The sequence below is a fragment of the Stenella coeruleoalba genome (genome assembly GCF_951394435.1).
Source record: "Stenella coeruleoalba genome assembly, chromosome: 10".
NCBI lineage: Eukaryota > Metazoa > Chordata > Mammalia > Artiodactyla > Delphinidae > Stenella > Stenella coeruleoalba.
Genome location: NC_137156.1, coordinates 64,731,415 through 64,756,569, shown reverse-complemented (window position 1 = coordinate 64,756,569; position 25,155 = coordinate 64,731,415). Strand labels below are relative to the sequence as shown.

Sequence of the window (25,155 nt, the reverse complement as noted above, 5' to 3'; positions counted from 1 at the left end):
GTTCGATCCCTGGTCTGGGAACATCCCACATGCCACGGAGCAACTAAGCCTGTGAGCCACAACGACTGAGCCTGCGCTCTAGAGCCCGTGTGCCACAACTAACTGAAGCCCGTGTGCCTACAGCCCATGCTCCACAACAAAAGAAGCCACCGCAACGCGAAGCCCGCGCACTGCAACGAAGAGTAGCCCCTGCTCGCCGCAACTAGAGAAAGGCCATGTGCAGTGACGAAGACCCAACACAGCCACACACACACAAAAAGTTGTCATCCAAGAGTACAACCATTACCCACTGGATGAGGCTGACCATAAACTGACTTTTGGAAAAGTGTGCATGAAGAGCTTCCTAAAATCCACCACCACAGTAACCAGGATGCAGTCTTAGGAAGGCAGATCTGGAAGAGGAAACTAAACACTGGAGTCTGGTTCTCACACTGGGATGAGCATACCAACCATGGTGGAAACTTGCCTGCACAGGGCCTGCGCTGCACCCCAGCCCTAGGGAATTGGTCTCTGGGGAGGGTTCTACAAGTCAATCTGTGGTTTAAAAAATTTCCAGTGACTTTTATGTGCACCAAAGCTAAGCACCTCTGGCTTGGAGGTATAAAAAAGGAGCTGGGGGTTTTGGCTCCAGGTGGTCACAGGCAGTCACATTCCACTTAGGAACTCTAGGAGTTTTATGGCAGGGAGTGAAGAAAGGGGGAAATCCAAGAGAAGTGGTGATCCGGACAGGAGCAAATATGCAACACGCTCAGGAAGTCTTTTGCATATATTTCTCATCAGAACCCATTCTTATAAAATATACACGTCTCTCCAAAGACTACTTTTGCCATGCTGTTGGGCTTTTTCCTTATTTTCACAGAAATATTTTCACTTTGTCCAATATTTTTTCACTGAATTACGATAAAAATATGATTTACCTCTAATTAAAAAAAAATAAAATCAGGAAAGGGCAAGAAGATATTAGGAGTGTACTCTTTATTTCTCTTTGGTTTCTTAACACAAAAGACATGCGTTCTATAAATAAAAGGAATTAAGATTTTTCTGGGAAACAATAAATTGGGGGGAGGGGGAATCGGAATTCCTACCTACTCACATCTCTGTGGCCAAGTCAAAAGGCTGGACTTCAGCTCCCATCCTGGCTTTGCTCTCGGATGAAACCCAGAAGAGAAGGTTCCTTGTGTTATCTAAGGGGAAATACCCTAGGACAGCGAATGCCACAGTCCTCTGCTCAGAGCTGGGCCGGACCCCAAGGTTCACTGTCCACAGTATCTGCCCTATACCCTTTTCACAATACCTATGGGTGGCATCTCTTCTTTTCATGGTTTTACTGGAAAGGCTCCAACATCAAAGGGTCAGACCAGCCACCTGTAAACAGTCATCGCCGTCAGACTGAGGAACCAACTGTGGAGAGTGTGAAAATGTTAGTGTTTGCTCACTTGTGCTCAGAGCCCAGATCAAGGCACTGGCTTCACCTTACTTGGAAACACTGACCCCAGGTGGAGCAGTGTAACTTCTACACCAGGAGGTGGGAGTAGATGTAGGAAGGCTATCACAAGAGCAGCAGATCATGGGAAAATGATCTCTCAACCCCAATGGCAAAATCTGGGTCAGCATCCTAAGGACCTGGTGAGGTCCACTGGTTGATTCTTAACACATTCACAACCCAGGTTTGTCAGTGCTGTTGCAAATTCACAAAAGAAAGGGGCTTATAATAAGAAGACAAGCACTGATAACGCCTCTCTAACAGGAATAACAGACCCCACCCTCCTTCCAAGTCTACCTCTAACAGGCAAACCGACAGGGAGCGAGAAATGCCAGAGCTCTACCACAAGCCCAGGCTCAACTATATCAGATTGTTAAGTCTTTTAAAATAAAAACATCATTTTCAAGTGCTTTTAGCAGAGGCCCAGCTCCTAAGTGGCAGGTAACAAAGGTACTTCCCTCTGGAAACATGGCGATTGCACACACTGGTAAACCTCACAGTCCCAGGGTAGGAGAGACGTCTCAGGTGTCACATGGTGCCTTTCTGAACAGGCTTCCAGGACACCCAGGCAGGCAGCGATGGGCAGGCCAACCAAGTAGAGATTGGGACCCTGAGACCCAATCTTGCATTGGAAATGTATCCTCTTTTAGTCTCTACTGGAAGAATTTTGGAAAACCAAATTTTGGCAGCAGCAGTTGAAGGACAGCTCCACTGCCCAGTGCACTGGTAAGAGAAGAGTCCTCCTGTTGGGGTCCCACTGTGCAGCATCAAGGTCCCATCCAGGGAGGAGGAAGGAGGAGCATGGAGTCTCTTCAAGAGGTCATTAGCTAAGATCATAGGAAGAAATATAAAATCTGTTCTTTGCAGCAGCAAGAGATTCTTTCAGCTTTTAGTTCTTTACGTCATAAAGCCAGCTTTGCTAGAATATAAAGGTCCACCTTGCTGGTCAGTCTGCCAAGGGCTGGAGGGGAGACCAGACCCCTGGAATTGGCGAGTGGATGGAGGAGCAGCGGACTGGCAGGGTAGATATGGTTACTGGATCAAGCCAGCCGTGGCTGGTGGAAGGACCAAGTCTCTGGTTAGGTTCTAGAGGTACAAATGGTCAATGTACCTCAGAAGCATCACGATGAAGAAAACTATCCAAGAATGATAGATGGGCAAATGAGAATCTGGCCAGACCTGCTGTTTCCTGCTGGTCAAATAAGGAAGGAATGAAAGTGGGGTGGGAATCTGCATGAGTGCCATGGTGGCAGTGGGAGATAACCACAGGGGCATCTGGAGCCTCCAGCGACAAGCCAGGAGCCCCCACCTAGAAGAGTGGCAATAACTTAGCCAACTCGCTAAGCCTACGATTAAAAAAGTCCTCTGATAGTGGGTGTGAAGACAAACCCCACGAGCACCTTGCTACAGAACTGGTCGAGTGCGCACTGATTCTGGACACACAGGGGCTCAGAGGGAACCCCGAGTGCCATGCGAGGCCTTAGGACCCTGGGATCCGAATGTGGGAGCGGATACCACCCTTTTCACGTTGGGTGGTTTTCCATTTAAACACATATTTGCCTCTAGTGTCTTTTATGTTTTCTTCTTGCAAAAAAATGTTCACTTTAAAAAATTATTTTTCTTCTCAGTTTCTTTCAAGCGTTTCTTTAACTTTCCTTCAGTTTCTTTCAAGTATCTTTTATCCTCTCCCTCTGTTTCTCCTGAACAAGCTGAAAAAGACCTCGCTGAAATCCCAAAATTAGACACAGGAAAAGCTTCTGTTCTTCGTGCTTACTCAGCAATGCAGACAAAATTCTCGGTGCGCTCGGATGGAAGGAGGAGGTGCGTGTGTGCAACCAGCACTGCCATGGCTGCAGCCTCGCAGTGAGGACAACCCGGCCTGTGTCCCTCCTCTCCCACCCACACCCCACAGTTTCCAACACGCTTGGCCACTGAAGCCACCCCATCGCAAACTGGCCACAACACACCTGGCAAGCAGTAGGCAAGGAGTGTCAGATGGAAGACACTCTGCAGATGGGCGACCCACAGAGCTGTGGCAGGTGGGAGCTGGGCTTGGATGGAGCCTGTGGACATGTGGACCAGCAAAGCAGTCCTGTGTCACCAGCTGCGGGACCCAGAGGGGCTTCTGTCCCACGCTGTGCATCTTGATGACCTAGGCCTGAAGGTCACAAGGGCTGCACAGGGAGGGAGGACTTAAGCACCTGGAAAACTGTACCTCTGGCGAGCTCACATTTCACCCTGTCTTCTGGTCCACCACCTCTTCCGAGGGGGACTAACCCTGGAAGGAAGTGCCTGTGTTTGTACCAGATCCCTACTCCACCACATCCCACCCTTCGCCTTAGATGGTGAGGAGAGGGATGCAGCCCACACCGACCCCTCCCTCGTGACATGCCATGGGGGCCATAAACGTCCAGCGGTCCGTGTCTGGGTCGTACATCTCCACCGAGCTCAGGTTCGACTGTCCGTCGTAGCCCCCCACGGCGTAGAGCCGCCCACAGCTGGCCACCAGGGAGACCCGGCTCCGGCGTGTGTGCATGGGGACTATCAGGCACCACTGGTCCGCCACAGAGCTGTACACCTCGGCGCTGCTGAGGAAGCCCGAGCCGTCGTAGCCCCCGCACACAAACATCTTGCTTCCCAGGGATGCAGCTCCGTGCCGGCAGCGCTTGTTGAGCATGCCGGCCGCCGGGTGCCAGGTGGCTGTGTGGTGGTTGTAGTGCTCCACCTGCAGCGGGGAGACAGGTGCAGGTTCAGTCAAAGCCAAAGCTTGGTCACCGGTGGCCCACCTGGCATCAGGCCCCAGGGGGAGGCCTGGGGACAAGGAGTTCTGCCAGTGTGTGCTCTGCCCCGGATGCCCAGTTTCCTCAGCTGCGCACCTGCTCGTGGGCTTATAGGGACAGGTGAGAGAGAGATAGCCTAACCTGACCAGTTCTGTTTACACCTGAGGAAACAAATCAAGGAGTTGCCCAGGATGCACTGCTATGTAGTGACAGAGCTGGGATGAGAGTAGGGTCTCCTGAGATCCGTGCACAGCGTGTTCCCTCACAGCACTGACTGACTTTGGAGTGACCAGCAAGTGGCTCTCGAGATTTTTTTAAAAGAATAAATGCAATTTCAAACAAATTATCCAGAAGAATGCAACTATTTGAAAATTCACCCTCTGTATATGACTGGGCTTACTTTGGGCAGGAATTTCACCGGGTCTCACGCAGCATCCGCTGGGGAACTGAACAGGGTGGGGGTGTGGGTGGTATGGCCACACCCTACCTCTCTCCTTTGTGCACACTGGTTCCCATTCTTGGAAGCATTTCGGAGCATGTGGCAGATGGCCTGAGGCCTCTGGATGACACCTTACCTAGCAATGGCAAGGCTGAGGCTTTTCCCAAAGAATATCCTTCCAAAATAACTCTCAAAGAAAACAAGACTGGGTGCCCTTAGCCCAGGAGGAGCCCAGACTCACACTATTGAAGATCTGCAAACCGTCATGGCCGCCCGACACGTATATCCTGCCCTCAAAGACTGTAACCCCTGCAGCACTGCGATTGGAGCTCATCGGGGTCACCACAGTCCACCTTCAGGAAAGAGGCAAAGTAGAAGGGGAGCCATGAGATTTGGTGTTCCTGTCCTCCCAAGACAGCTTAGAAGGATTCAGGGGAACTGTGCTGTGCTCCATCTCACCCTGGACGATCTCCCCACTTCTTATCGCCTCCCACACCACCTCTGCTAAGGGCTCACTCTGGCTGCCGCCTCTCACTTTAAGCTTCGGGCCCATAGCTGGTCATCTCTGCCGGCACTCAAAATTAACATCGCCCAAGCAAGACGTCTCTGACAGATCTGCTCCTCCATCACACTCCCTGGTCTCGATAATGGGACCACTAGCTACCTAGTTGCTATACTTATAATCTCAGCATTTTTATGACCTCTTCTCCATCATCCTCAACATTCTGTGGTCACCATGACCCCCCTGGTTTGCTTCCTAGTCACTGCTTGTCCCCATCCCACTACTGCTGCCCTAGCTCTGGCCTCTCACTGGACCACTGCAACAGTCCCCTTACAGGTGGCCTGGCTTTCAGAACATCCCCATTCCGATCCTGCACAGCACGTCCTCTAGTGAGGACTCCTGTTTCCTCTAAGGCAGAGTCCAAGTTCCTTAATGTGGTTCTTTACCACTTGGTCCTCATCCACTTTCCAGCTTTGCTTCCTGCCATGCGCCACCCACACCTGCTCCTCAACCACACACAGCTGTTTCTTATCTCCAAGCCTCTCTTCCTGCTGTCCCCCCACCTGGGATGCACGTCTCCCACTATCCACGATGGGTCTCCCCTTAGAAGACATCTCTGCAACCTGACTCTCCCCGCAAGCTGTGGGGAAGATGAGAGCCCTCCCCACTCTGTGCCCAAGAGCTCTAGACATAGGCACCCAAGGGAGGACGATCACCTTGTGCTGTGGCCCCAACAGACTAGGTGCTACTTAAGGATCTGAGACACCCTGCTCGCTGCCCGATACATAGTAAGTTGGTTAAGTGAATGGAATATTGGCTTAAAAGCACTGTGATGAATCCATTCTACTAATGTGCTTATACTGTTATAGTAAAAGCAGATTCAAATACTGAAATGAAGAACTCGGGCTAACCTTGCCAGTGTTTTCCAAAGAGTGTTCCGCAAAATAAGTCCACCAGATGGTGATAGGTGTTAGATAAAATGAAGTTAAAGAGGTTTCTCTGCCGCATAATTTTTCAGTCTTTAAAACAGTAATATGCATTATGGGAAGATGAGGCCTCTGGTGGTACAGACATCAATGTTTCCCAAGCTTCTCTGAGTATCTGAAATGTAACTTTTTTTCCCCAAATCCTATCTTACCCACTTTGGAAAGGGCTGTTCATCTATTTCTCATCCCTTTTCACCTGCATTTCTATTAAAATGCGCTGATTTAGTTAAGAGGTACACAGCATTAATAACTGTTTCCAAGTATCTAAGCAGACTGTTTTTAGAATTTATTTAATCATTCATTCATTTAACCAAAGGTTATTAAATGCCTATTATATGCAAGGTACTACAGGGGCTAAATAGGTGAGATATTCCCTATCCTTAGAAGCATGATTAAAAGATTGCAGTTCTGATTTTTCATACTCTGTTTAGCAAGCTCCAGTTGCCCCAGGGGAGCTGGAGTCCTTACTTGTCCGTCTCAGGTGAGTAGGTCTCCACAGAGTTGAGAGAAGAGTTGCCATCATAGCCACCACAGACGTAGATCTGCCCGTCCAGCACGACCGTCCCCATGGCACTGAAACAGAGGTGTCATCCCGATGGGCCTCAGACTTCTTGGGGCAACCTCTCACGCTCACTGAGAAGTAAACCTAGCCCCCAACTGCCTCTTTCTAGAACAGACCTAAATCCCAGGAATGTGACTAAGCAAAGTGTAACACTGAGGGGAAAGGAGCTGCCCTGTGATTCCTCTTGCCTCCTGCCCCCCTGCCTGGGGTTACTTCCTCTCCCTCCTCCTCAGTCCCTGATATGCTCATCTTCCGCCCTGCCGTGCTCAGGGTCTGATTTAACTTTAAGGCCCAGGTCAAATTCCTCTCTCTCCTCCTCCAAAAGCCATCCTGCATTGCCCAGCAAGAATTACTCCCTCCCAACCCCACACTCCCAGAACAGCTCCTTTATCACAGCTCCTGTCAGTCGTCCATTCATTCAGCACGTTTTCATCAGGCCCTCATGAGGCACACCGTCCCATGCACCAGGTTTAGAGAACTGAGCAAGCCAGACTCCTGCCCACGGGGTACCAGGAATCGACCCGTCACCTCTTAACAAGTGGGAACCTCCTGGAAGACTGGGGTCTCTATCAGTGTGACCCTGACAGTACTTAATGTGGTGCTTCGTACGTAACAAGCCCTCAACATACGTTTGTTGTGTTACCTTGATTTCCCCACGCAATTCACTGTAAAGTTTGACAGACATCTTTTCATTACATACATGGCCCTGCATGTCCCCTAATTTGTCTTAGTGGGTGAGGCAACAGCTTCTGTTTGTTTCGTACTTACTACACACATCAGGTGCTCCACACTTGCTATTTTCCACTCTCACCACATCCTGCATGAAGCATCACCATCACCACTGTATAGATGAGTAGCTGTGGCTTGGGGAGTCTGGGCTATCCTCTCAGGGCTGCCCAGAGAGAGGCATGCCTTAGATTTCCATGACACAAGTCTGATTCCCACACTGTTCATCATGCCAAGTTCTCCTAAGAATCTTCTACATAAAGCCTCATGAAAAATTAAACATGAATGCCAAGCTGCCCGATGCACTGTTTTCAAACCTGATGCTGGAGAAGATTAAAAATGAATCTGGGTGCCTAACAAATAGGAAGATAAACTATACCAGGCTTTATAGCCCCCTTCCAAATGTACACAGCAAATCAAAGTGATACACACACACGATGTCCCTGAACCAGCCTGAAAGAGGAAAAGGACCTGCCTTGGGAGAGGACTGTGGGAAGGTCACAAACTCACTAGACATGTCACTATCCTTCTAGAAGTGGACAAAAGTAACAATTTAGGAGTTCAACAAAAATGTGAGGAAGAATTGAGAGGTGCCACAAAACTGTGTGAGATTAACTATCAACGAAACGGTAAAGACAGTGTGAAGAGACAAGGGGGAGAAATGCTGACCAGTGTGGACTGGATAAGGCATGGGAGAAGGCTCCACGCAAGCAGCCTGGAAGACTGGAGAAGGACAGGGAATGACGGCAGAAAGGAGGCTGTCACCAACTGGCAGGACAGAGGGTGTGTGGTTCATCAGGGGAGAAGTGACTATGAACATTTTAAGGTAGCCTGTAATTTAAAGGGGACGAAATGGAGCTGGGCCCACACTACTAATAACAGGGCATTAACCACAGTGAGGGAAAGGGCTACCCGGAGGGCTCCTCCCAGACAGCACTCCAAACCCTGTGACATCACAGCTAGCAAGTGGCCCAGAGCAGACACACAATGAACAACTGATTGACATCAAAGTGAAAAAGGCCCTCCTGGTTGGTGATATATATGGAGCAGTGAGTCATTCGAGGCCACAGAAAGCTGCAAAGTATCCAAGGAGCAAGAAGGGGAAGCACGGAAGCAGAGGTGGGGGGTGGGGGGAGGAAGGAACCATGAGAGTGTAGCTTACGGCTTCGGGAGGAGTAGATCTTATACACATATTTTTTCTTCCAAAAACAAAGCTACTTTGGCCTTTTGTGAATCTTACTGGTACAAAGGCAGATTCCCCCCTGCTCAAGGCCACAAACAAACACTACTGAACGTGATACACCATGTGTATCACGGACCATGTGTGACAATTTCATGTGGCAAAGGACTTCCACACTGCAACATGACTCTTCTTCCTGACCACATGCAGTGACTTGATCTTTTTTTTGGCAGTCACATGATCTTACAAGTAGAAAACCCAAATCATGGCCAGACAAAGGGGTCTGTAAGGCAAATTCTCAGATGAGAGAATTACAAAGCAGAAAGGCCTTTAAAGGGCAACTGGTCCAGTGGTTTTCGAACTGCCCCTTTCAAAAAAAGTTTCATTTAACTTTTTCCTCCTAAAGTTGGGCATATGTCAAGGAAGCTCAATACATAAAAGGGATAAACACAGAGCTGTTCTGGTTAAACGGGTAGGGGGCCTTGGATGGCTGTCCTATCTTCCGTTAGTTTTGGAAGAGAAACATCAGAGCGTCATCTGAAACCATGATCTGGGGGCTTCCCTGGTGGCGTAGTGGTTAAGAATCTGCCTGCCAATGCAGGGGACACTGGTTTGAGCCCTGGTCCAGGAAGATTCCACATGCCATGGAGCAACTAAGCCCGTGCGCCACAACTACTGAAGCCCGTGCGCCTAGAGCCCGTGCTCCACAACAAGAGAAGCCACCGCAATGAGAAGCCCACGCACTGCAACGAAGAGAAGCCCCGGCTCGCCGCGACTAGAGAAAGCCCACGTGCAGCAACAAAGACCCAACGCAGCCAAAAACAAACAAACAAACAAACAAAACACCACAATCTGGGGCGGCTACCCCAAGGGTAGGAGAACACAGAGCCTGTCCAGTTACACTCTCCCCCTCCAAAGCTCCTGCCGTCCAACCATGACAATACCCCACACACGGCTGACATAAGGAAGGATGCTGCCAGTCACTTTGGCACTAAGAAGACTAAATGGAGGCACTATGTTTTCTTACTCAGGAAATGTGAGCAGGAGGAGACAAGTGGCTGGAAGGCGTTAAGAGAAATAAAGTCGGGACTTCCCTGGTGGCGCAGTGGTTAAGAATCCGCCTGCCAATGCAGGGGACACGGGTTTGAGCCCTGGTCCAGGAGGATCCCACATGCCACAAAGCAACTCAGCCCGTGTGCCACAACTACTGAGCCTGTGCTCTAGAGCCCGCGTGCCTAGAGCCTGCGCTCTGCAACAAGAGAAGCCACCCGCAATGAGAAGCCCGCGTACCGCAAGGAAGAGTAAGGCTGGCCACAACTAGAGAAAGCCTGCGCACAGCAATGAAGACCCAACGCAGCCCAAAATAAATAAATAAATAAAGTAATTAATTAAAAAATTTATTTTAAAAAAAAGAGACATAAATTCGGTCCACCTCACAACTAGCTGTGTGCTCATGCCTGGGGGACGTGTGGCATCCAGAAGTAAAGAGCATTGTTGTGGTTCACACACTCCCCGGTAGTGAAAGCACATGTGGGGCAGGGATCCTGGGGGAAAGAAAGTATAAAGAGGAACACCTCGGATTCCCTTTTATGACTAATAAAGTTAAATCCTCCTTATTCTTCAGGTTTCAACTTTAATCTCACCTCTTCCCTGAAATCTTCCAGATGTTCCAGTCCAGCTTCTCTCCTGCCTCGCGTCTTCCATAATACAAACCTTTAGTTCTTACCTGGCACTTAAATAATAATACAACTTCCACACGTCCCTGTCTTCCCTGTCTTGTCTCCCCAAGTTCCTCAAAGGACAAGGCAGGGGTTTTACTTTTAAGCAGATGGGGGCTGGCTTCCAGGAGGTACGGGCAGTGGCTGGCCTGGCTGCAGGGGATCCCCAGGCTGAAGCTAGCGTCTACTTTATAATGTGCCCTGCTTGTCTAGCGTGGTGTCCCCCAGATGCCTGGTGTGTATGCTCAGGACGTACAGACCGGCTCCCAGAATACCTTCTCTTGCTATTCATGCTCCCCACTCGGGTCCACGTGTCCGTCTCTGGGTTGTAGACCTCCACAGTGCTCAGCCGCAGCTGGCCGTCATACCCCCCGATGGCATAGAGGAGTCCGTTCACCACGGCCACACCGACACGGCTGCGGGCTGTGGTCATGGGATGGCACTTCTCCCAGCGATTGGCGATGGGGTCGAACACTTCCACCACATTCAGGGAATCACCTGCATAAAAATTTGCTACTCAAATTAAAACAAATGAGACCGCTCGTTTAGATCACAGCTGTTGCGCAATGATTATACGGAATGTTCAACTTCGTCCTATCAGCTCTTCCCGCAGAAATTACTCAAGCCAGGAGGGCCCACTAAGAAACTGCAGCCATGATAACCTCAAACTTAATTCTTTAAGGAAAATCAGAATCAGACAGGAGGCATTTATTTACTTTCTAGAGAGGGCAGTTTTAAGTTGCAAGGAGTTTCTTCACCTGCTTAAAGGCAGAGGTGAAGGCAAATGGAACCACTATTTCCCCGACATAGAGCAGGAGATGGCTTCCAATGCGACTCTCACTTCCTAGCGGTGACCCTGGGCAAGCTGCTTTGTATCCCCATCTTCTGTTCTCACATGTGAAATAATCTCCATAGCAGAGTTCCCATGAGGATTAAATGATATAATATGTAAAACACCTAGCACAGTTCTAGAGTATACCAAGTGCTCAAGAAATAGTAGTCACAGAAGCAAGGAATAATAACTCCAACCCTACCGTTTTCATCAGTTTTTTAAGATCAAATAAAATAACCTCCTCCCTGTTTTATTCTGCTTTGGGACACTCAGCACCTGCCACGCTCTAGCATTTACTAGTTGAGGACTTACCTTTTCCAGGTCATATGGTTAACAAGTAGCGTAGGCCAGTACCCACCTCCCATTAACTTTCAATTAAAAACGAAACTGCCCAGGACTGCCCACCAGCTCCCCACCTCCCACAAGCTTGGGCTGACTCTGAAAAGGCCTGGCCTTCACATCCAAGGTGACGACTCCCTGTGCCACTGCACTGCAAGGATTCAGGTGTCTCCCCTGCCCTCTCCTAGATTGCTACTGCCCTGCAGTAGTGCCTGGGGTGGGCAGGAGTGGGGGTGCCCCATGGAGGTTTCCTGAAAACTTGACTGTATAATACAAGAACTGCCAGTAATACATGGACTACAAGGCATGTGGGTTTCACTGGAGGTAAGAGGTGAAGAGTAAAAAGTATTGATAGTGCAGACCGTGCATATTTGGAGAATCTTCCTTCTTACGGTGACACTCTCACAGTCTAAGCCCAGAGATCCACATGACTGAATGTGATTAGCCTGGTAACAGAACTGGGTCTCTGATTATATCCTATCCAAAGCTGAGTAAATCCCATAGGTGACGCGATATTAGGGGAAGAGTGCAGGCTCAGGAACCAGGACCTGAGTTCTAGTCCTTGCTCAGCCAAAGGACTTGTGTGAACATAGCTAAAGTTCTCTGGGCCTGCCTCGACGTCCCCATTGTGAAGGAAGGGGGCCAGGCCTCTGGGGTTTCTAAAGGGCCCTTTTGCGTTGATATTCTGCTTCAATGGTATTAATATCTGACATGCGCTAACTGCAGAACAATGATATAAAATCAAGAGGGATAAAGGTGGTGACATGCAAGGGGGAGGAAGCAGAGGGCCAGGCTAGGTTGTTTGGTGCTTCTTCAACCACGGCATCCAAGACAGGGTTCTACAAAGGGGAGCTGCAAGATACCTGCTGAGTTGAGGCCCCCCACGGCATAGATGAGCCCAGCGATAGATGTGCAGCAGCGAGGCCGAGTTCTGAAAGCTGGCAGGTGGGGCCGGCGCTCTGGCATGAGGTGATAGTCCTTTGCTTCATCCACCAGGTCCCTGGAATAAAGTGCAAGATGCTAGGACAGGAGGTATTCTCTCCACTTGGCCCACATTTGTAGGTCTGAGCCTGGCTCCCCCAACCACAACTGCAGGGGAAACATGGGAGGAGAAGCCTTCTGGAAGGTTTGGTCTCAAAGAACCCAGGTGAGTCCAGGGGAAACTATACACAGCTATTGGGACGTGCTCACCATTGGAGGGGCAAGATGAGCAGAGCCCATCTCTGTTAGTTTAACAGAAGAAAAACAGGGTGTTCCCTAAAATAGCTAGCCTTGGGGAGGTTCAACAAGCTGCTCGCATCCTGCTGCCACTCAGACCCAGCTCTTCCTTTCCATCCCTATGGCACACACCCAGCAATTAACCATCTCACCCGGACTGTGGCAGCAGAAGCCAACTGCTCCTGAGAGATCTCCCTGCCTCCAGCCCCACCCCTCCATTCCAGCCTCCACACTGGGGTCCAAGCTGGTTTTCTAAGACCCTTCGATAACTGCCCACTGCCTACAGAACAAAGCTCAAACTCCCCCAACAGCACCCTTGAGACTGCTCCTCACAGGGTCTCAGCTACCTCCAGCCACACCTCCACCCCTCCCTGACACACACACTTGCACGCTGCATGGACCACGCCACTGACTCCCTCCTGAACCAGCTGTGAATATGAGGAGCAGCTTGAAGGAAGATGCGTATTTTCCTCTGCTGCTCTACTTTTATAACAATCCTTCTACAGGGCTGCCGTCTCCTGAGCTGTTTTGGTGGCTCTGCTGCACCCTGTTGTTTTTGATTTACTCTGGGTAACAGTTTTGCATGCTGCTAAACATGCCCCAGCCCTGCCCATCACTGTAGCTGGGCAGACCCACCTGAGGCCAGCACACTGACTAATGTTTACTGAAGAGGATGAGGAGCCCCAGGAAGTCACCAATAAGTCAGCTGCTGGTGTGGACAGGGTCCAGGCAGGCAGTATAGACGCCTGTAGGTCCACAAACAGCTCAATGGAAGGAGATGCCAGAAAATCCTCAAATAACTTAGGGGAGGAAGCCCCTTTTGCCTTGATGCTCCCATGCGGCACATTTCTTTGCCCAAAGGTGAGAGACTCAGGCTCTTCCAGGTTCTAGACAGAAGGCAGATCAATCTGTGTGCTGTGAATTAAGAACGACCACTCCAGGGCTTCCCTGGTGGCACAGTGGTTGAGAGTCTGCCTGCCGATGCAGGGGACACGGGTTCGTGCCCCGGTCCAGGAAGATCCCGCATGCCGCGGAGTGGCTGGGTCCATGAGCCATGGCCGCTGAGCCTGTGCTCCGCAACGGGAGAGGCCACAACAGTGAGAGGCCCGCGTACCGCAAAAAAAAAAAAAAAAAAAAAAAAAGAACGACCACTCCAAACCCTTCCTCCCCCGAGCTAAGTGGCCAAGTTCTCTTCTCCGTCCAGACCCTCGGCATCATCCTCGTGCAGGCCCACCTCTGCTCACCTGCATTTGTGGCAGCAACGCACCAGGTCATCCTGCTGCACTCGGTCTGACAGGAACTGGGGCCGGCAGAGGGGCAGGCGGATATTGGACAGCAGCTCAGGCAGGCAGGGTCCCCTCTGCTCCCGGTCGTATCTGATCCAGGCCAACACGGCCTCAAACACCTGCCACAATAGAGAGGGGAAGCTCTGGAGGCAACTCCTCCACCCAGAGGCCACACCCCTGTACCCTCCAATCTCAAACCCTCTGCTCCCTACACTGGGCCCACCAATCTTTCCTCCTGCTTGTCTCCTGAATCCACTGTTTTCTCTCCACGTCCCCAGCTACCCCATTCAGCCCACTCTCTTGAAAGGCAAGCCTAGGTTACTGCAACACCTTCCTGGCTTTCATTATGACTTCCTAACGAAAACCTGTCAAAGCTTCCTTCTTCCTTCCTGTACTGTAACAAAGTGCTGTTGACCTTCCGTCCCACTGCTCCTGCACCCTCTTCTCTAGCCAGGCCGGCTGTCCCCTTTACCTCGAATGCCCCCATCTCTTCCTTTCCATCTAACCCCATTCCCATTTCTTTGAAGGCCTGGATCCAGATCCGTGTTCTCCAAGGAGGCTTCCCTAATGGCTCTGGTCACAAGGATATCTCCCTCTAAAGCCCCACAGCCCTTGTAGAATGCATCACTGCAATAGATGTGAGCTGCCCTGGGTCATATTACCTAGTGGAAGAGCCAGGAACAGAACCCCTTGCTCTTGGGACAGGGTTCTTTCTTACAAATCTCAGGGTCCACACTGCTGAGCTCAGAGTTCACTTTTCTAACGGTCACTAATACGGAGGGGTGAGGACTCTTCAGACATTAAGGAAATGAGCTGAGTTGGGACTAACATCCCAACGGCTTGCCTCCTGGAGCCTGGGGCTCCTTCTGCCGAGGCAGCTTCATGATAGGCCAGGACTCATGACCAACTGACCAGATGAGCAGAGGCCTTGCCGCAGTGGTGCTCTGGGTGCCTGCAGGGCCAGGTCCAATTCCCCCCACATCCGACGCCCTTCACCACCCAGCCCTCGTCACCCTCTGCTCAAAGAAACATTGACTCACTGTCCTCTTAAGACACCTTGCACCACACTTTTGTTGAACAGAAAGGATGTCCTTCACTCCTCTCCTGCTACTAACACCCTACACTCTCATTTAATCTTTTCTTGACCGCTCCAAGAAGATGTCTTCTTTGTCCTCAGAGGACCCTGTGATCACCCACACCTCACCTTGCCAATAGCTTCACCTCCTCTTCCATGCAACCAACTCCACTTAGCCTTGGGCATGGCTCCCTCTCAGGTCCCCTGCAGTCTATTTCCTCACCTTTCTCTCACCCGACACGGATTCCAAGGGTCATTATTCCCATGCTAGTCTCCTATCTCTCTTAATCACACTTACCTGGTGAAGTCCAGCTCTTTATATCCAATTCACCCCCTACCCTGCACCAGTATATGCAGCTGATAGAAAACACACAACAGGGCTGACCAGCTCATACTGAACTTGTGACTGAAAATCTCATCTGGCCCTGCTTCCTATCCAGCCCTCTCCATTTCCCGAGCTTCGTCCATTTACTCTCCCCCTTTCCTAGAGGACTGGTTCATACCTTTTCATCTCTCCTCAAACGTCTAACATTCCTCCCTCATCCTCACTCTCAGCTGAGAACACAGAAACAAACAAGAAGAGAGTGTGAATAAAAACTCCTGGCATCTCCCTTCCCACCCATCCTCCCCCTGCGCTGGGCATGTGCTCTCCTTCTCCCTCTTGTGGCCGTGGATGTGAACAGCCTAAGCTCCTCTCACACACCCCGTGCCCTACACTCTTGTCTCTTCTCACTTACCCCAGGACACCATTCTCCCTTTTCTCCTACATTACCAATTCTTCCCTCTCTTCCAGAAAATTCCCATCAGCAGTCCAACTGTACTGTAATTTCTCTCATCTTAAAAAAAACAAAAGCCTCTTGACTTCATGTCCCCCGCCCAGCAACTGCCCCCACGCTCTACTCTCCTTTAGAGTAAGACTCTTTCAGAAAGTTATCTATGCTCATTTCTGGTTCACAGAAACATTATTTCTAATAGTAAATTTTGGAAATAACCTGAACATTGAAGAATGAGGGTCACAGGGTTGATAAAAATCAGCCGAATATTATTTAGACACTAAAATGTATAAAAAGTTTTCAAGAAAAATGCATACAGTATGATAAAGCAAACCCATAATAAACAGCAGCTGCACACACACCATGATCTACATTTTGAAAAAAGTAAAATAGAAAACAAAGGTGAGAAAGAGCAGCAGCCCCCATGTCACCTCTGGACTGCTCTACAGACCTGCTCCTCTGATTTCACGTTCAGCTCATCCCGAGACACCAGCTCAAGCACGTCTTCCAGGGGCAGGGCCAGGAACTCTTCCGACATGGACACCTCCACAAAGTGCTGGTGGATGAAGCTGTTGGCCGCGTCGTATAGCACGGCACACATCATGGTCTCAGCAAACTGGCGTACACCCAGGCAGTTTTTGGGGTGAAGCCTTTTGGCGTAAGAGAAGATAAAAAGAAAAGAGTTAGAGGAAGAATGTTATCTTTGATCATTCTCAAGTTGGTTCTGGGTAGAGTTACAGAATGGAAAAAAAAAACAAGCTCTGCCCTCAGCTTTAGTGGAAACCCCCTGTGTGACATCAGGTGAGCTTCTCTGGGACTCAACTTGTAAAGGTATAAAAATAAGGCAGGGACTTTCCTGGTGGCGCAGTGGTTAAGAATCCGCCTGCCAACGCAGGGGACACGGATTCAAGCCCTGGTCCGGGAAGATCCCACATGCCGCAGAGCAGCTAAGCCTGTGCGCCACAACTACTGAGTCTGCACTCTATAGCCTGCAAGCCAGAACTACTGAAGCCCACGCACCACAACTATTGAAGCCCGCACGCCTAGAGCCTGTGCTCCTCAACAAGAGAAGCCACCACAATGAGAAGTCTGCACACCACAACGAAGAGTAGCCCCTGCTTGCCGCAACTAGAGAAAGCCTGCACGCAGCAACAAAGACCCAACGCTGCCAAAAAAAACCCCAAAAAACAAAAAAAAACGGCAGATTATCCTCAAAGGAGCCTGCCTCTTGGGCCTAGTGCTCCGTGTGTCTATGTGAAGTGAGTTCTCTGGGAAGTCCTGGGAAGCAGCTCTCAGGAGAGAAGAATAGAGCACATACTGGAAAACTTTGCTTTCTTTCAGTGGTTGACATTCTTGATTGAATGTCCGCCTCTGGTCACCGGGAAGGCCCTGAAGATGTAGAATCAGAGTTTAAACCACATGGAGAAATGACTTCTTTAATATCAGGACCCTTACACTTTTTTCTTTCCTTTTTTTTTAAACAAAAAGAGGCTCTATGGGCCCGACTGTTCAGTCAACAGCGGCAGCTATCACTTATATGGCACCATCAGTGAGTCAAGTACTTTGCCAGGGTTTCTAGACACATTCTCCAGGATTTTTTAAACAACACTCCACAATAGTAATTGCTCTCATTTTTAGGTGGAAAACTGAGGCTCGGAGAAACTAAGAAATGTGCTCATCGTCCCTCTACAAGCAAGTGGTGGTGCTGAGATTGAACTCTGGCCTTCTGTGCACATTCCCACAGTCCCGAGACAGACCTGCACTCATCAGGGCCAGGGAAACCCAGGGTAAATTCTGACCCTGCCACACTGGGCAACTTGGGTGGATTCCTTAGGCTCCTCAAGTGTCAGTAATAGCCTTGCCTAGAAAAAGGTGATGACAACAGCTACTCACCTCCTAGGGCTGTGGCCATGACTAAGTAGGAATGTAGGAAACGCATCCGACATGGTGCTTGGTATGAAGTTAGCTTCTGGTTTAATTTATATTATGTTTGTTTTTCTTACTACTATTACACCTGAGAAAATTCCAAATGAGCCCAATGTAGTTCCAAAATCTTGGTGACAGCAGTGGACCATGGGGGATATGGCTTTTCTTATTTTGATTTTGTGACTGACAATCTTGTGATGGGAGATGGTACATATTAGATTAAAATTGCCCAGGTTTACTCTTTGTGAGAACGCTTTCTCTTCCCCCTCTCCCCCATATTGATTTAAGGGTTACAGTAAGCTATACTTACTAATCAATATTCACCATTGCCCACTGCCAGTAGCAGACCTGTCAGGGACTGAAAGGGCAGAGCATCTCAGGAGCCTGGCTTTATGACTAGTCTAAATTCTGCATAGCTGTTGTTTCGTTCCAGCCTAAACTGGCTCTGTCCATTGTTTTGGAAACCTAGGCCATTTCCAAAGGCCAAGGAAACATAAGCATTGAGCACCCCTGGGCAAGCAGCATGGCCCAGGGAGAAATACGGGACTCAGGGTCAGAATGTCAGCTCAGTCATCTGTCAAGTAACGTTAGCCTTTCTCCTGGTTGAGACTTGTTAAAAGCACGTATGGCAGATCAGATACGAGGACAGACCCTCCCTGGGCCTCTACAGCATGTGCTTCACTCATTCCTACTACTCTGACATCAAGTCAAGAGGAGGGTTCAAATACCACGGACAAGGAACTGGATAGAGTCCAAAGACGCGGGAAAGGATGATCCACTTTGCTGACTGGCACACATTTCCATCCTTTCCCTCCCAGGTTAGGATTCCTGCGCCTCACCTTTGGTTGTCTTTGACTGGCTTGGAATGATTGAGCACAAAACACTTTCCACTGAAGTGGGCTTTCACATCTAAGAGGGTAGGATGTGGGGAGCCTGTCTGTAAGCCAGCTGGTGGGGAAAAAGGAGGGAGAGCTGCCATGCAGGAGAGGGGACCATTCAGGAGAAGGAGGAAGACAAGAGGGACAATAACCCAAAGGGCAGATAGAGACCCATATCTGTCAATAGCCACTTCACAACCTCCTTCCTTGCTGACATAGCTTGACCATGATAAGATGTAATGCTTTATCGGAGGTAGGAAGCAGTGACTTGAATTAAGTAAGTTATTGGCTTGGTTCATTGACGCATCTGATGTTCTGATCCAGTTCTGAGAGAAGAATTTTGGAAAATACACACCTCCAATCCTCACCTAAAAACAAGGAGGTCCATTCATCTGAAGGCTGGAAAAGGAGCCACAGAAAAAAACCAACCCCCAACCTCATGGGAAAAAAGAAAAAAAAAAAAAAATCAGCAGGCTGAATATCTAACAGGCAAAATGGCTTCAGGAACTACTGCTCTAAGAATTCTGACGGCTTTGCAGCTTTTCTGTGCTCAGTCATGCCCTGTCCTTTTCACAACCGCTCAGGATGGTTTCCCTCAAGTCTTTAGTAATCAAACCTTGAAACTGAAGGGCCCACATGCTTGTCTTCAAGAACACACAGGAAGGGGACAGCTGGGAGACTCCATTACTCTCTGCAGCCAGGCTCAGGGAGAACCACCCCCAGGAACACAGGCAGTGATGGTAGCTATTGAAAAGAAAACAGAAAGGCCAAACCTCTGGGGCCTGTGGCAGAGAATAGAAACAGGAATAAGGTGTGAGTTTAGGCTTCAGAAGGGGGCTCCCAGTGCTGAACAGAAAAATGTCAAGGACAGACTCAAAACATCAGGCTTTGTGCTTTAAGTACCTTTTCCTAATATGTCACTGGTGCATGTAAAAACTGCACTGGTCTAAAAATCACTTTTCTAAGCATCTTTTTACATGACACTACTTTATAATAGAGCCTGGATCCAGTGTTGACAGTGAGGAACTCAAAAGCCCCTAGGTGGAGCTGTTGTCCCCTTGTGAGAATGGCCAACTTCACCCTTTCCACAGGGCCTTACTTAGTCATTCTCCAAATTCTGTGGGAATACAGAGATGAACCAAGTCCAGTCTGTGTCCTTAAGCTCGCAAACGAGTAGGACAGACAGTGTGTGCCCTACAGCCCATCACACGCAGCTCTCTAGGCTGACCCAGAAGGCATCCTAGGGCAGGTCACGCCAGGCTCTGGGGCTGCACTCACTACATGGTCTCCAGCTGCAAAACCCAAACAGGACCACCTACCTCCCAACGAAACCAGCAGAGCGCCCCTGCGTGTTAGCATCATTACCACGGTCGTTAAGACCATCTGCACACACAGCAGTGCTCACTGATGCCCGTGAGCACCACATAGGCAGGATGTGGACCTCAGGCAGGGTCCACAGAGCTGCTAAGTGAGTTGAGCTGGTGGAACAGAAATGGGGGAGGGAGAGGTTGGCTCTAAGAGGGGATGAGGTTCAGGAGGCCAGGTCTGAGGCAGAGGAATGCTGGTCTTCAGGCCAGGGGCCTTGTGATCAGAGGAGATCAGGTGGAGCCAGGCTTTGGAGAGACCACAGACAGAGGGGCACTGTTCTGGTTTCTCCCTGCCTGTGGGCAGCCCAGCACTAACCCTCACCCCCAAGCCTCTAGTGGTTAAAGGCAGCTTTTACCTTGTGACTACGAGCTCTGCCTCTTGAGGGGGAGGAAGAGCCTTCTTATCTGCTCAGTCCTCAAAAGGTCACGGCCAAGTACTGGACATAGGTAGGGGTATAATCCATGGTCCTTACTCTAAAGGAGCATATAATGATTGCTCCCAGGGGACTGAAGGGGACAGAGAATTCCAGGAGGTGAAATTTGGGTGGGCTCTTGCAGAGCAGAAGGAAAAAGGAAGGCCAAGAAATTCAAGGAGGGAGAAGGATCTAAACAAAGAGGGAGACAGCTATGGAACAGTGAGGGAGCACTGAATAAATCTGGTGGTGGCTGGTTAGATTGGACAGAGAGGACCAGAAGAAGAGGTGCATGTCAGACCAAGGGAGAGTACAGGCAAGGCTCCATAAATCATGTTCCTGAAAGGTTCATCCCAAAGAACTGGGTACTGCTTGATGCTGATTTCAAGAAAGGGCATTTCCTCAGAGTTATCTTCCCATCTCACTCCCTTCATGAGACTCTCCATGCCCCCAAAGACTCATCAAACTGGCAGGGGATCCCAGAAATGACACGGTCTGCTCCCCGACACAGGCCAGGCCCATCACATCACCTCACCGTTCTCGGAGGAATGTGCAGCAGGCGTCTTTGATGCTCTGCAACTGCAGGAAACTCGCCCCCATCAGCAACGACTGGACGTTTTGCTGGTCAATGGCAAGGTGACCGTTGTAGGCAAAGTTAATCAGAGCTTCCAGGGCGCTAGAGGAGAGGAAAGATGCTCTTCAGAGATGGTGTTCGGCCCACAGGATACTCAGGCCCTAAGTAAGCTGACATTGTTACCTGAGGAACGGATGGGCCCCGCTCTCAAATACATTTAGCCCATGCCCTTTGAGAATCTACCTGAATGGAATAATTACTTCACCATAGCTATCATTCTACTTCTTAGGTTGTCTTTACTGCCCAAATGATTTTATTATAGAAGGTTCTGAAAAGACAAAGCAATGACCCAGAATCTCACTACTGAGTCAACTGTAGTCATTTTTCTAGATTAATTTCCATTTCCTATTTGCCTGCATGCTTAAGTTGTATGGATATAATCATGTAATACTTATGAAGCCCTTTCCCATGTTTCTACACTGACTTCATGTTCAACTTTCTTTTTTTTTTTTGGCCATGCCACGCGGTTTGTGGGATCTCAGTGCCCCCTGACCGGGGATTGAATGTGGGCCATGGCAGTGGGAACGCTGACTCCTAACCACTAGATCACCAGGGAACTCCCCATGTTTGACATTTTCAACGGCTGCTATAAAGTAATCCAACATGTAAATGTGCTACAATTTATTTCCTTTATTGGTAAGCATAATAGCTTTTATAAATAACATTTTTGGATTATTTCTTTGGGATAAGTTTCCAGCCTGAGGTTTCCAACATTTTTTTCTGCCTTCCAATTCACACCAAGAATGAAATCCAAATTCTGTCTATAGGGCTGTATGTGGTCTGGCCCCTTTCCATCTCTCTGACCTCATCACCTTCCACTCTTTCCCCCTCACTCTATTCCAATATGCTGAACACACTCTCACTTCAGGGCCTTTGCACTGGCTACTCCCTCTGTTTGAACGGCTCCTCCCCCAGATGTCTTGCTCCCTCACTCCAACTAAGGTCTTGGCTCAAATATCACCTCATCACAGAGGGCTTTCCTGATCACCCTGAAATAGCACAGACCCTCACCATCATTCGCTAGCCTTTATTCTGCTTTACCTTTTTCACATCACTTTCACTTCCCAGCCATATCATGTATGTATTTGTTTACTGCCAGATGGCCACTACTAGCAAGTTGGAATAATAAGAGGTGCTTTCTATTTCCTCTGCTATACCTCAGTACCTACAGCAGCACAGATCACAGGTTCTCAGTCTATCTGTTAAATGAAGCACTTGGATGGTGCATGGTGATTAGCATGGCTCTGTCAGACACAGACCTCAGAGATGAGAGTGTACAACTGCCCTTGGATATAGACACACTTCTATGTCTTTCATTACAAGTAGCTGGCCTGAGATTGCACCCTTGCAGTGGGTATACAGATCCTCTCCATGTACTGGAGCAAATCACCTTCAATCAACCGGAAGGTACCATACAGTTTCCTAGCTCCTTTCCTTCAAGTTTTCACCATGGGGAGATTAAGACGTTAGGCAACAAATGACAGCTTACTGGCTAATATTTTGGAGTCATCGGTTTATTTATTGTCTCTCTCCCAACAAGAATCATCTTGCGTGTCCTGTTTGCTCTGCATGCCCAGACCCCAGAACAATGCCAGGTACATAGTAGGTGCACAGTGGACCCTTGGATGTAGCCTAGGTTATAAACACACAGCCTCAGTTCACAGACTTGCAGTAAAATCTTTTAAGTCATATAAATATGCCTTTTTCCTTTCAAGGCCCCAAAAGGCATACTGTGGAATATGTTTATATAAAGCCTTCATACAGAAGTCAGGAAAGTATTTCTGTAAAGAGGGTCTAGATGTAAGGATAACTTTAAGTAAGTGTGTAAATGATGCAATTTCAGGGTTTATAGTACTGCCTCCTGACCCTAAAACTCATCTAGGGCAGAATTGCTCAACCTCAGCACTACTGGCATTTGGAGCCAATGATTCCATTATGGAGGGCTTTCTGGGACACTGAAAGACGTTTAGAGGGATAAACTCTGGGCTTGACCTCCTTGGACTTCAGTTTTCTTCTTTTTTTAATTTTACTTATTTATATTTTTCGCTGCATTGGGTCTTCATTGCTGCGCGTAGGCTTTTTCTAGTTGCAGCGTGTGGGGGTTACTCTTCGTTGTGGTGCGCAGGCTTCTCATTGCCGTGGTTTCTCTTGTTGCGGAGCATGGGCCCTAGAGCGCACGGCTTTCAGCAGTTGTGGCATGCGAGCTCAGCAGTTGTGGCTTCTGGGCTCTAGAGTGCGGGCTCAGTAGATGTGGTGCACAGGCTTAGTTGCTCTGCGGCATGTGGGATCTTCCCAGACCAGGGCTCAAACCCGTGTCCTCTGCATTGGCAGGCGGATTCTTAACCACTGCTCCACCAGGGAATTCCCGGGCTTCAGTTTTCTCACCCATCAAATAACCATGATTTCTGCTACCTTCTCGACCTGCGTCATCACATTAACAGCCAGTAGACACACGTGGCTAATTAAAACTAAATTTATTATTATGTATTATTTACTTATTTATTTATTTATTTATTGGCCACACTGCGTGGCTTACAGGATCTTAGTTCTCTGACCAGGGATTGAACCCAGGCCCTCGGCAGTGAAAGCATGGAGTCCTAACAACTGGACTGCCAGGGAATTCCCCTAAAATTAAATTGAAATGAATTAAAATTAAATAATATTTAAAATTCAGTCCCTCAGTCCCACTAGTCACATTTCAAGTGCTCAACAGCTACATGTGTTAGTGGCTACCAATTTGGAGAGGACAAACAGAACATCTCCATCGAGGCAGGAAGTTGGACAACAGTGGACAACACTGTTCTGGACTGATGGGAAGGGTAATGAATGAAGACACTTATTTGAAAGACTAGTCTGCCAGCTAGAAAGGTTAGCACAGAAAAGTGAAGAGAATAATATACCACCAACTTTGTACCCAGTCCTAGTTTTAAAAACGTATCTTGGACTCTAGTTCCTATGAGACGTGTTACTCTCATTGAGTTAAAACACATCAAAACCCTCCTTATTTTAACCCTGTCTCAGGCCACGGGCTGAGGTTCTAGCTTGTTTACTGGTCACCTACTGTGTGTGTGGAGCTGTGCTTGATACTGGGTCCTGCTGGAAGGCCCTCAAAGGGCACCAAACACAAGGCTGAAACTGCACCTAGAAAGCAGGTTGTGAAACCTGATGGAGGAATTTAGTACCTTGGGTCCATTCCTTGCATTACAATCTCATCCTGCTTGCACTCCATCATGTCATTTGTAAACATAGCGTGGAAATACGGGATTGAGGCTGCTAAGACGATCCGGTGAGCACTGAATTTGTGGTCCCCAATCTGCAGGCAAAGTAAAATACAAAGACAGATATTGAGGAATGCAAGTACAAAAACCCACCCTGCCCCTTCCACAGCTCAACTGTCTGCCCACTGGAGTGGTACTGATGGCATCCCAGGACGTGATAGCTGAGGCTTTTCATGGAGACCTTGAAGTATTTTAAACTCAACATACACGGTTATAGTAGGAGAATGTAGACAACACATTTTCATAAGGCATTAAAACGGTTAAAAGTCTTTATTTATATGGCAATCTTCACTGCACCCCTCCAAACTCCCCCCACCAACTCAAAGACCTGATTTCTCGAACACTTTATCCTGATTCCAATTTTATTAGATGGTAGATGGAAGAGACAAAGTGGCCAAGAACGCTGAAGCACCTAACAGTAGGCTCCTCCAGAAGAGTAAACAGTGACAGGAAGAGATGAGGAGAAACAAGCTTGAATAGGGGGTGCATGTGGGGATCAAGGACAGAGGAGGCATTGTGGGCACAGATGTTAGGGGGTCCCTGGGCACCAACCAGGCTGTGGTAGACCACAAGGAGCCCAGAGTCCTCTAAGGAACATGACCCTGGCAGCAGCAGCTGGAAGGACTGGGGCTGTGGACTGGCCAGTGCTCTGCATGGCCTGTAGGGCTCATGTGGACAGAGGCAGACTCTCTCTAACTTGTACCAAATGCTCAGGAACACATCCTTAGCCCAGGGAGTTCCGTAAAGTGCTTTCCAACTA

General features: G+C 48.9%; 1 protein-coding gene across 2 annotated transcripts in view; it reads right to left on the bottom strand.

Moving 5' to 3' along the window:
* Window positions 1-960: 960 nt before the first annotated feature.
* KLHL18 (kelch like family member 18) overlaps window positions 961-25,155 on the bottom strand; it is a 53,288-nt gene continuing 29,093 nt past the window's right edge. Inside the window, exons 2-10 of one of the 2 annotated variants that reach the window (XM_079935768.1) lie at window positions 24,300-24,430; window positions 21,019-21,159; window positions 16,351-16,549; window positions 14,010-14,170; window positions 12,411-12,547; window positions 10,652-10,889; window positions 6,659-6,763; window positions 4,944-5,055; window positions 961-4,208 (exon numbers count right to left, since the gene is read on the bottom strand). In XM_079935768.1, coding sequence (XP_079791894.1) covers window positions 3,822-4,208; window positions 4,944-5,055; window positions 6,659-6,763; window positions 10,652-10,889; window positions 12,411-12,547; window positions 14,010-14,170; window positions 16,351-16,549; window positions 21,019-21,159; window positions 24,300-24,430 — 1,611 coding nt within the window. In that variant the 3' untranslated portion in view covers window positions 961-3,821. The remainder of the gene's footprint in view (window positions 4,209-4,943; window positions 5,056-6,658; window positions 6,764-10,651; window positions 10,890-12,410; window positions 12,548-14,009; window positions 14,171-16,350; window positions 16,550-21,018; window positions 21,160-24,299; window positions 24,431-25,155) is intronic. The other variant, XM_079935769.1, reaches the window with a different exon arrangement.